Source organism: Stegostoma tigrinum, chromosome 14 (assembly GCF_030684315.1).
Source record: "Stegostoma tigrinum isolate sSteTig4 chromosome 14, sSteTig4.hap1, whole genome shotgun sequence".
NCBI classification, from domain to species: Eukaryota; Metazoa; Chordata; class Chondrichthyes; order Orectolobiformes; family Stegostomatidae; genus Stegostoma; species Stegostoma tigrinum.
The window spans coordinates 42,429,340-42,441,516 of record NC_081367.1 but is presented as its reverse complement, the minus strand read 5'-3'; the positions used below and the strand labels follow the sequence as shown (position 1 = coordinate 42,441,516).

Genomic DNA, 12,177 nt, shown 5'->3' with positions numbered 1-12,177 from the left:
CAGGGTTCCTTAGCGAAATATGAGGTGCTGTTCCTGCAACGTTTGGGTGGCATTGTTGTGGCACTGGAGGTGGCCTGGGAGGGCCATGTCATCCGAGAAGTGGGAGGGGAAGTTGAAGTGGTTCGTGACTGGGAGGTGCAGTCGTTTGTTGTGAACCGAGCATAGGACTTCCACAAAGCGGTCTCCAAGCCTCCGCTTGGTTTCCCCGATGCAGAGGAGGCCACATCGGGAACAGCAGATCCTATATACTGCCTAATCAGATGTTCACCTGCTAAACATGGAAGGTTTTCTTGGAGCTTGGGGTAGGGGTGAGTGGGGAGATGTAGGGGCAGGTGTAGCACTACCCATGGTTGCAGGGAAAAGTGCCAGGGGTGGTGGGGTTACTGGGGAGTGTGAAGCAGACAAGGGAGTCATGGAGAGAGTGGTCCCTCCGGAAGGCAGATAAGGTTTGGGAGGGAAAAATGTCCTTGTTAGTGGGGTCACATTGCAGGTGGCCAAAGATGATGCGTTGAATCTGGAAGTTGGTGGGGTGGTACGTGAGGATGAAGGGGATTCTGTTTTTGTTTTTATTGCAGGGAGGGGGTGTGAGGGATGAGTTGCAGGAAACACGAGAGATGTGGTCGAGGGTGTTTCGACCACTGTGGAGGGGAAGTAGCGGTCCTTGAAAGATGAGGACTTCTGGGATGGCTGGGAATGGAATGCCCCGTCTTGCGAGGAGAAGATGTGGTGGAGGCGAAGGAATTGGGAATAGGGGATGGCATTTTTGCAAGAAAGTGGGTGAGAGGAGGTGTATACTGGGTAGCTGTGGAAGTCGGTGGGCTTGAAATAGATATCGGTTTCCAGGTGGTTGCCAGAGATGGAAACAGAGAGGACCAGGAAGAAGAGAGATGGTACAGGTGAACTTAAAGTTGAGGTGGAAGATTTTAATAAAATGGATGAACTGTTCGAGCTCCTTGTGGGAGCATGAGGCAGCACTACTGGGAGACGCAGCCAGTGCAGCTTTGGAAGAGGGACTGTTCATCATATCCTACCAAGAGGCAGGCATGGCTTGGGCCCATGCGGGTACCCATGGCCACCCCCTTTTGTCTGTAGAAAGTGGGAGGAATTGAAAGAGAAGTTGTTGAGGGTGAGGACGAGTTCACCTAGCCGGATAATGATGTCAGTGGAGGGGGACAGGAAGAAGACAGGTCATCTGTGTGAGGAATGCAAGTGTCTAGGGACTGGATGTCCACAGGGAAGATGAAATGTTGGGGACTGGGGAATCAGAAGTTTTAGAGGAGGTGGAGGGTGTGGGCGGTGTCACAGAATTAGGTGGGGAAGTTCCTGGACCGGGGGGAGGGGTGGGGGAGAAAACGGAGTTGGGATAAGTGGAGATAGGAGTGGCGGGAGCAGACAATGCGTCGACCAGGGCAATCAGGGCACTCCTAGAATGATATGTCCATCCTAGGGCTCCTCCAGTGCCAGAACGATGCTACCCAAAGGTTGCAGGAACAGCACCTCATATTTCACTTGGGAACCCTGCAGCCCAATGGTATCAATGTGGACTTCACAAGCTTCAAAATTTCCCTGCACCCCCCCCCCCCCCCCCCCCCCACCCCCAAACTCATACCAAAACCAGCCCAGCTCGTCCCCAGCTCCCTGGCCTATCCGACTTTTCTCCCACCTACCGCTCCTCCGACTTCAACCCCCACCTCCTACCTGCCAGCGTCATCCCTGCCTCCTTGACCTGTCAGTCTTCCCTTGACTCACCAAATCCCATCCTAACTCTCCACCTACACTCACCTTTGCTGGCTCCATCCCTGCCTCCTTGACCTGTCAGTATCCTCTCCCCCTATCTTTCCATCTGCGTACCCCTCTCTCTATTTCAGAACCCCCTTCCCCTCCCCCATTTCTGAAGAAGGGTCCAGACCCAAAATGTCAGCTTTCCTGCTCCTCTGATGCTGCTTGGCCTGCTGTGTTCATCCACCTCTACACCTCGTTACCTCAGTTCTTTGACTGGGTCAGTTACCTCATGATAACACTCAAACACAGCCAGGTATACTTTAGAGTAGTTAGTCCCACATATCCACTCCAATAGAGTTGAAACTGACTTTTTAACCCCAGTCTTGATTAACAGTGGTGGCTTGTTGTTGACCAGGGATTAGTCAGCCCCTCATTAGCTTTGTAATCACAAGAAATCACACGTCAGTCTGTTGGAAATTTTTTTGACACTTTCGGTGTTGCATTCCATCAGCTTCACACAAGACTTTGCCAGATAGTTGCTGAATTTAAATCTGATATTCTGTAGCAGTGCTCCTTTTAAAAATGAAATTTTGAACTTAAAAGTTGAGAAAAAGACTATAAATATTTTGGAGCCCTGTTCCATTATTGTAACATCTGTACTAACTATTTCAGTGAGCTGATCCTGCAAAAGTTGTGTTCTGTCATTTCAATATGCTATAGGCCAAACACGCAGCATAGATTTCCCAATTTCACAAAAGTAGGGTTTGTATATGAAACTGTTTGATTTGGGGCAAAGGATTATTATACCTGCCAGAAATAGGTTGACCATGATCGCTTTTCCAAATTCTTACATCTGCACTGTGAATCTTGGTTTCCTGTTACGTGGCTATTTCTGTATAAGCACCAGTAATGTGAAAATATACAGGAAGTTACGCATTGTCCATTTTGTTGAGCTTTGGGATTTAACATTAATCTATTTATGAAATGTGATTACACTAACAACCAACTTTATTGCTTCTCATTAACACCTATGTCATGCACATTTTTTTTGAGGAATATTAGTGTTCTCTAGAGAAGAATTAGCATCAGGTACTTGAGTCAAATGTGGAAAATACCATAGTATGCCTTTTATTCACTAAGATTGCAGACTGAGAAAATGAATGTGCAAAACTCTCTTAATCTGCATTCCTATTGAGTGAGGCTCAACCTCACAATAATTACCTTGTTCTATTTAGCCTCTTAAGCCATGGTTGACAAAGCTGGTAAATGATAACATAGAACTGAAGAAAAGCACATACACAATTGTAAAGAATGGTCGGTCTAAGGGACTGGTTAGGTATGAGAAACCGAGAAGAGAAACAAAAATAATGATACATCAGTTCTTTTTGTTACGTTTATTTTGAATGAATCTAATTGAACTATGAATGCAATTGCAAAGTGATAGTCCAATGTCCTGTAACTACACCTTTGCCATCGGACACAATAGCATATTGAAATGACAGTGCACAACTTTGCAGGGTCAGCATGTCAAAGAAGTAAAGATTCAAGTTACAAGTGGACATTAATTATTTCGAAAAGGTATATTTGGCAGAATGGTTTTGATAGATGACCTGATATGCTCCAAGATTAAAACATCAATGTTAAAGTAAATTGCTTTGAAAACTGCAGCTTTAAAGGATGCTCGTATTATTTGTACTCCATCAAGGGACCTTAGAACATGTGTGATAAAACTAATCAATAAACCAAATGAATTTCAACAAAAATTATTCCAACATTCTCATTGTGGAATGTGTACAGGCAACAATAAAAGATGTAGGCAAGTAGATTAAAATGACAGATAATGTATAACATAATTATGTTCAGTAAATTCAAGCAGTTGAGTTTCTTCACAACATATTATTTAACTCCTGTGTCCTGACTGCGATAAGATATCGTTCTGTGATATGTATTTGAGATTTGAATGCAAAAGCTGCTGATCAGATCAACCAGAAGCAAGTAGAAACGATAACCGAATTCACCTTACTCAGAAACAGAGATAGGCAGAAGGTGGGAAATTATAAACCGGTTAGTGTGAGGCCTGTAGTGGGGAACTTGCTGGAATCAGTCATAAAGTAGGGCCAAACCCTTGGAACAACAATGTTCAGTTCAGTAGTGTCAACACCGTTTCATGAAGGGCAAGTCATGTTTGACAGTCTTGCTGGAGTTCTTTGAGAAAGTAACCAGCAAGGTGGATAATGGGTGGCACAGTAGCTCAGTGGTTAGCACTGATGCCTCACAGTGCCAGGGACCCGGGTTCGATTCCACCCTCAGGCGATTGTCTGTGTGGAATTTGCATATTCTCCACGTGTCTGCATGGGTTTCCTCTGTGTGCTCTGTTTCCCCGCCATGGTCCAAAAATATGCAGGTTAGGTGGATTGGCTATGCTGAATTGCCTGTAGTGTTCAGGGATGTGTGGATTAGGGGATGGATCTGGGGGTGATTGTCTGAGGGTTGGTGTGGACTTGTCGGGCCAAAAAGGACTGTCTTCACAATGTAGGGACCCTATGAAGGATAATGGGGACCTGGTGGATGTGGTGTACCTATACTTCCATAAGGCATTTGACAAGTTGTTGTATGAAAGACTGATCCAGCAAGTTAGATCCCAGTGGTTTAAACATAGAAGATTGGCTGACTAACAGAAAACTGAGGGTCAGGACAAATGGGTCCATCTCTGAGTGGTGAGCTGTAATAATGGGGTGCTGCAGGGTTCAGTTCTCGGACTTCAACTATTTGCAATCTCTATAATTGAAATGCGAAAAGGGACAGAGTGTAACGTTAGCAAAGTTCACAGTGTGAAAATAGATGAGATAGCAGGCAATGATGAGGAGATAAAGAGTTTAATAGAATGGGTCAGAATCTGGCAGATGAAGTTTATTGTGGATAAGTGCCAGGTTGTCCATTTTGGCCAGAAAAATAAAATGGCATATTATTAGTTAAATGGGAAGAAGATTCAAAGTGTGTCAGTGCAGATGGATCTGGGTGTCCTTGTGTATAAATCACAGAAAGTGGTATAAAGATGCAGCATATAATAACAAAAAGCAAATGGAATCCTGGCAGGAATTACAAAAAAACTGGATTATAAAAGTAAAGAAGTATTGTTACAATTATGTAAGGTGTTGGTGAGATGATACTTGGAGTATTGTGTCCAGTTTTGATGGTCTTACATGAGGAAGGATGTGATGGCACTGGAGGCAGTTCAGAGGAGGTTCACCAGGTTGACTCCAGGGATGAAAGGGATGTCGTATGAGGAGTGGTTGAATAGTTGATGCTTCTTCTTACTGGAGTTCAGAAGATTGGGGGTGTGGGGTTTGATTGAGGTATATAAAATGCTCAAAGGGGATTGATAAGCTGGACGTTGAAGGGAAGATCCTTATGAGACAATCTAGAACAAGATGGCTTAGACATTGAGTAAGAGGAGGTAAGTTCAGAACTGTGATGAGGAGAAAGTACTTCTCTCAGGGGGCTGTGAATTAATGGAACTGAGTTCCCCAAAGTGCAGTGGTGGCAGAATCAAGAAAGAATTAGATACGTTTCTGCAGAAAAGTGGGATAAACGGCTGTGGAGAACAAGCAGGAAAGTAGAGTTGAGATTTGGATAAGATCAGCCATGATCATTTTAAATGGCAGAGTGGGCTCAAAGAACTGAATTGGCTTCCCTGTTCTTAAGTCCTATGTCCCTCTGTTCACATATTTATGTCTCCTTGGGGTTAAAATTAATAGCTATGTTAATTGCCACATTTGAAATTGATCAGCCTGGTTTTGCATGGCGTATTCTAATTTTTACTATACTCCACAACACTTCTAGTCTGCTGAGTGTGAAAGTTGTAGGAAATGCCTCCACTTAATATTAAGTGAACAGTAACAAATGGGGCATCTGCACTGAGCCCACAATTGCAGCTGTGCGCTGAGCTTTAAGGTCTTCCCTCCACCATAATGGGCACAGTGTCCAAACATGAGTAGTCGGCATGTACAACCCCACTTTCTATAAAATGAGCAGCTCTTCTTACTGGACCTCACTGCCAACTTATGCCTTTTCTGCGATCGTATATTTCTAAACCTGGCCCCTGCACGTGCCCACACAGCTGGCTTCATTCTCAGCCCAAGAACAGCACTAATCCATAGCACTAAGTGACAGGCATGTTTCTGTAAGTGGAGGAGGAATTTATTTTTCAAAAATAATTTACATTACTTCATGCAGCTTAAAGACATACAGTCAATTCCATTTTACTGATTATGATTTTATCTTCCTATTCTTGGATGTGCACAATGCCACCATGCCAATAAATTAATTGCAGGTAATGCACATCTTCAGCGAAATTCACACATATGATATCAGGAGAGGACTCTAGGTAGGATCATTCATTTTTCTTCCTGGGAAGTGCAGCCATTTGGCTGAAGAAGGTGACTGAAGAAACTAAGTGGGCCCTCTGAGTACACAGAGTTTAGAACCCAGAGTGATTGTGGATAATCAGGTAGTTTGTATGATGTGCTGTCATTTCGGCCTGGCTTTCCAAGGAGCGTCAATCACAGTCAGACTGCCACTCCACCTCTTTTCTCTGTTAGTTCTGAGCTTGATATTTCTAGATAGGAATTCTTCTGCAGGAATGAGGAGCGCACATGAAATTAAACACTTCCCTCTTCATGCAGGATAGTTGGGGAGGGGGAAGTGGAGGAATCAAACCATGCAGAGTTTGCTGTGTCATATTTTGTGGTGTAAATGTCCAGCAGCACAGACAGGCTTTTTTACAGCTCTAAGTTAAGTGTGGGATTGGGGTGGCGTTTAGTTAAGGGGTTAGGATATCAGGTTGTAGAGTACTACGCGAATACAGTATCAGGTGAGTAGGTTGCCAGATAAAATGGTGGAGTTCATCGTGTAGGTTGGGGGGAGTGGTGGAGGGGAGCTGGACTGCATTAGGGCCTGTGACAGTAGGATGTTGGGGGGGGATGTCAGGACTGGCAGAGGGTAGGGATATCAGGACTGGCAATAATAACGGAGGAGAGTTAGGGCCAGTGGGAGTGTGCTCAAGGCTGGCAGGGGTAGGATGTTGTAGGCACCTGAGACTATTGTGCTGAGGGTCACTGGACAGACTATCCATCACCCAGAGTGGACGTCAGCAGAAGGAATGAATGAGAGTATCGGGGACGACGAGGGGGTGGTGTTAGGGTGTGTTTGGGGTGCTGGTTGGGATTATTAGTGGGCAAGAAGAGTGACTCTGAACGCTGGGATACTCCAGTACAATCCTTCCTCCAGCTCGACAAACATCCATTGCCCATTACTCTCTGTCTCCCATCTCTTCGCCAATTTTCTATTCGCATTGCTACAACCTATAAATATCCTCAAGTTTGCTGTGTGGCATTGTATCAAACACCTGACGGAAGCCCATGTATATTACGTTATTGTCCCTTTCTGTTACCTCTTCAAAAAGCTCCAGCAAGTCAGTTAAACAACGATTTCCTCTTTAGAAATCCAGGCTGACTCATACTTAAGAAACCCTGGAACAGAAACAGAAACTCAGCAGGCCTGGCAGCATCTGTGCGAAGAAAGCCAAATTACCTGTTCTAATGAAGCATCACCAGGCTCAAAACATTAACTCTGTTTTCTCTCCCTAAATGGTGCCAAACCTTCTGTTTTTGTTTTAGATTCCCAGAATCCATTGGTCTGTGTTTTATTAGCGAAACCCTGGTACCAAGTGACTAGATTCCATACCCTGAAATCTAGGATATGGTTGGGGAGAGGGAAACGATGATGGCACTAAAGAGAAACTGTGGGTGGGTGAGGGAAGTCCTCTGCTCAATCAGCCTAAGTATTGACCCATGCTTTAACACCCCACCCTTCTGGTTAGTGCCCTGAGAGGGGAAGGAGGTGACTGAGCTGCCCAAATGTGGCTTCTCTGTCACTGGGGAGAAACCCCACTTAGTTTTCTGAATTTAAGTCTGTTTCCTTCTGCTGTCACTTACACTGACCAAATTTTGCACTGTTCTTCGAGCAATAGTTGGATTTGTAAGTATTAAATCCATTCCCTGATTGCATTTTAATGACATGCAAATAGCTTTCTTCATTCTAACACGTTGAAAGGCAGGTTCATAAACCATTGCATTGTTATGCCGATGGAGGTGTATTATTAGCCATTCTTTTGTTTCTTTAACAGTATCTCTTTCTAAGTTATTACATGTTATTGTGAATAGTGAGATCAGTTTGAAATAACCACGGAAAGAATTGTGCAAATTATCTCAGCTATAGGATGCAAAAAAAATGTTGTTACAATAAAACATCAATCCTTAAATTAGATGATGCTGCCGCCAGCTCTTTTCTCAGAGTTGGAGTAAAATATTCTACAGCAGCATGAAATATCAGTTTAATCATTTTGTTTATCTGCAAAAAGTTACTTTGCTTTTACTGAAGGCCTGACGTTTATTTGAGCTTGGGCTTGTTTCAGAAGGCTTTCTCCTCACTCACTAATTGCGATGATAACGAAGGACCAGATTTTCTGAGGAGTGACGATCCAAGTTGCATTATACCCCTGCTCCTTTTTTTTCTTAAAAATGAAACGACAGAGCTCTACCTTTGAGAGCAGATTCTGCCCAGGGCTTCTTCAGAAATGCAGAGCCATATGTCACGTTCTGCACAGTGCTCAGTTGCTGTATTCTGGAATTGAAAGGTCCAGAATCACAGACAGCCACTTTGACAATTGCTGTCAAATAGTAAGTGTATCAGGTGAGAATGGGTTACGATGTTGGGATGGTAGGGGTGGGACACCGGGTAGGTAGGATGCTGGCTGGTAGGGATCCAGGTGGTGAGTGCCAGGGTGAAAGGGGTGAGAAAAATTGAAGTATTGAGGATAGGTCAGGGTGTGTGTGTGTGTTGAAATCAGGTCCGATGGGGTTTGGGGAGGTGTTGGGTCAGGGGAAGGGAAGGCTGTGTCTCAAGGAGGGCCAGGGCAGAATGGATCTTCATCAGGGAAAAGGGGTCACAGGTCTCGGGGTTGGAGGGAGGTCATGTCTGGGCCACGTGCTGATGGTTTGGATCTGGAGTGGATGGAGATAAGTCCACTTTGAAGTGGCTGAAGGACGGGGGAGGAATCAGCTCCTGGAACCTGATGTAGGGTCAAGTCTCAGGTACAAGGTCCGCAGGGTGAAATGGGTCCAGGGAGGTCTGGATGCGGGGCACGTGAGGTAACTATGGGGTAGGTTGGGTAGTTACTCAGGAGCTAGACTAAGTATTTAATAAATCTAACTTTTCCTTTGTAATTGTTTACTTAAGTTCATTGGAATCCTCTGAATTGATGACGAGGAATTGCTCAGCAATACTTACAATTTGCAGAGAAATTCCTTCGGAGTCTGTTAGAAGGTGGATTCCACAAGATCTCCATACACAACTCCCACCTACACTGGAATAATAACTGTCCGGTCAGCAGACAGTCCAAGCCATTTGGGAGTTTTGGGAGAAATCAGTCGCTATTTCTGATAAACTACACTTGTTCCAAAACAAAGATGAGGGAGTTTGCTGCTGTTATAGTGGGCACGTCACATCTGATTTGCTTTCTGCAATTAAACTAGAAATCCAGAAAATAAAGAATAACCTATCAAGGCTGAAATCAGTGACCAGAGCAGGAAATTTACTGATTTTTTTTTTCCCCCCCTTTATTATTCACGGAATGAGGGCAGCTAAGAGTCAACCAGAGTGGATCTGGAGTCACATGTAGGCCAGACCAGGTAAGGTCATCAGTGAACCAGATGGGTTTTTCCAACAATTGGCAATGGGTTCATGGTCATCATTAGACTCTTAATTCCAGATATTTATTGAAATCAAATTCCACCATCTGCTGTGGTGGGATTCGAACCCCAGTCCCCAGAACATTATCTGGTCTCTGGCTTGACAGTCCAGCGATAATACCATTAGGCCATCACCTCCCCAGTTGCTGATCTGACCATATCTGACCATTGCAGAAAATTCCAGACTCACATTTATATTGAAAGGTTGTTTGTGATACTATTTTAATGGTCACATTAACATGAGGCTCATTGATGTTACCTCTTAATTGTTTTGTTTCATTTTGAAAAGGCACACCTTTTGGCAGTATCGCAGAGAAAACCCCAAAACTAAAGTTGGTAATCCTCCACCAGACGGCCTCCCTGGATTCAATAGTGGAGTCATGCTGCTAAATTTAGAAGCTATGCGGCAGTCAGAACGCTACAATCAACTTCTGAATATGGAGAATGTACAGAAACTCACAGAAAAGTATCATTTTAAAGGTCACCTAGGTGACCAAGATTTCTTTACATTGATCGGAATGGAGCACATAGACCTCTTCCATATTCTGGATTGCACAAACAACAGACAGCTCTGTACTTGGTGGCGGGATCACGGTTATGCGGAGGTCTTTGATCTGTACTTCAAATGCGATGGGCAAGTAAAAATTTACCATGGAAACTGCAACACCCCAATCCCAGATGACTGAGTTAATGAAATATTAGAAGTGTTTGCAGATGCCTTACCATGCACAATATTTTCTATTGTTGGAAAAATGTGCTCATACTACTTGAAATACGTTTCATTCATTATACCCATTTTATAACTTCTATCTTTATCCCCTCTGATTTGTTCTCCCTCCTCTTTCAGAACAGATTTCAAAACTTTTAAGGGTGTCATTGAAATGCTAAATGCACAAAAAAGAAAATTGTGAAATTTATCAAAGCTAGAAAGTATGAATAATCAAAAAGTGTGCTATGTTCTCCTTGTACATGTTTGCCCTAAAGCAATCAGTATTTTCTTTACCTGATTTCCCGTTGTTGATATTTTAGTGACAGAATATGGTACAATCTTCTTGATGGACCATTTTGCTGCAGGAGAAATCTGTTATTTGATATGGATCCACTTGGTCCTACTCCAAGTGAATCACTGCATTGCCTGTATAAAAACATTTAAAATATCTACACATTGATGACTGATTTGTATGAAATTGTATTTGTTCCTTACATCATGACATGACAGAGCAATCTGCTTTCTTTTGAAACTTGCACCATGTTAAATTAATTCCAAATAAAGCACCTGATATCTTCCAGTTTTCACACTGGATACAGTCCACTTTTCTATAAAGTCCTCTCTGAATTCAGCAACTGAATTAAAAGGAAAAAAAGAACTGGAATATGAAAAAAACTGGGACGCTATGTGCCATCTCTTCCTTTATATCTTTATGTATGGCCAGCCCTATTGCAAATTTTCTCATACTTGTATGGCTGGTAACAATTTCAGAAAGATGGATTTTCCATCACAGTATACATGAATTACAGGCAAAATTACAATTCTAAATTAATAAATCCATCATTTAAATGAGTCATTAATAGTAAAGACTAATAAAAAGTGCAAGCTACAGAGCAACAGCACAGGTAGTGGCATTGTGATATTGTCACTGGTCTAGTAAAGTCACAGTAATGAGCTGGGAACATGTGTTTGTATTCGACCTCAACAGATGGTGAAATTTTATTTTAGTACGTCTAATTTTCTTTTTCTAAAATTACTCTAATGGTTAGCTCAGAAAACATATTTTTGCCTTTTTGATTAAGAAGTACTGCTGAGGAGACAGACAGACAGACAGACAGACAGAGACCAAGTTAAAGCACTGGGTTTAATAAACACTGACCTTGATTCACTTCATTTGGGGTCCAGTCTGAGCTGGCCTTGCCAGAGTTCATGCAATAACAGGGTCAGAAGCTGGGTTTTCCTCCTCCTGCAAACTGTTTTGTATAGAACCAGCCAGACAGTTAACTCACTTATTCACCCCTTCTCTCAGCCTCCCACTCACCCCTAACTAATTACCCCTCCCATAAGGGACAGCTGCCATTCCCTTTAGAAATTGTTTTCTTCCAGCCACGTCTGTATTGTTTATGTAGCTTTCTCATTGTGGTTAATGCAATATTTAAAACTCAACTCCCCAAACGGTTTTGTCTCTTTGAAAAAAGACAGTTGAAGTTACCTTTGTTTAAGTTATTTCTGTGACCTTGTAAATTGAGTAAAGCCTTTTTATTATAATACAAATAAATGAGCAGTTTTGGTACTGATTTTCTGTATGATTTGTAGGCTTGTTTGTCTATTCAGAACACATTCACTTCCATCAGTAATGAATTTAATGTTGTTTAGTTAGTATCCACTTTAAAACTGGTGAAAATAAAAGTTGAAATGCCTAAGATTTGTATATTGGTTAACAAAATGGGTAATGTCAGATTGATTACATAATACATTGTGCCCACTTGTCCTTTCTGTTAACTTTCTGTTAACTTTCTGTTGTGGCCTGCGGTTCTATTCAACAGTCGCTAGCATCTAGATGCTAAACAGACTTTAAAATGGCTCCACAAAGTGCTAATGTTGAGACAGCAAAATATATTTAAAGGCAGCCGTGAGGTCTGAATTTGTGTGCTG

At 42.8% G+C, this 12,177-nt stretch overlaps 1 protein-coding gene across 1 annotated transcript in view; it reads left to right on the top strand.

Moving 5' to 3' along the window:
- The window catches only part of xxylt1 (xyloside xylosyltransferase 1), a 145,735-nt gene extending 133,916 nt beyond the window's left edge, over window positions 1–11,819 (top strand). Inside the window, exon 4 of the mRNA XM_048541550.2 lies at window positions 9,823–11,819. Within this exon, the coding sequence (XP_048397507.2) occupies window positions 9,823–10,219 (397 nt within the window). The 3' untranslated portion in view covers window positions 10,220–11,819. The remainder of the gene's footprint in view (window positions 1–9,822) is intronic.
- Window positions 11,820–12,177: the final 358 nt, after the last annotated feature.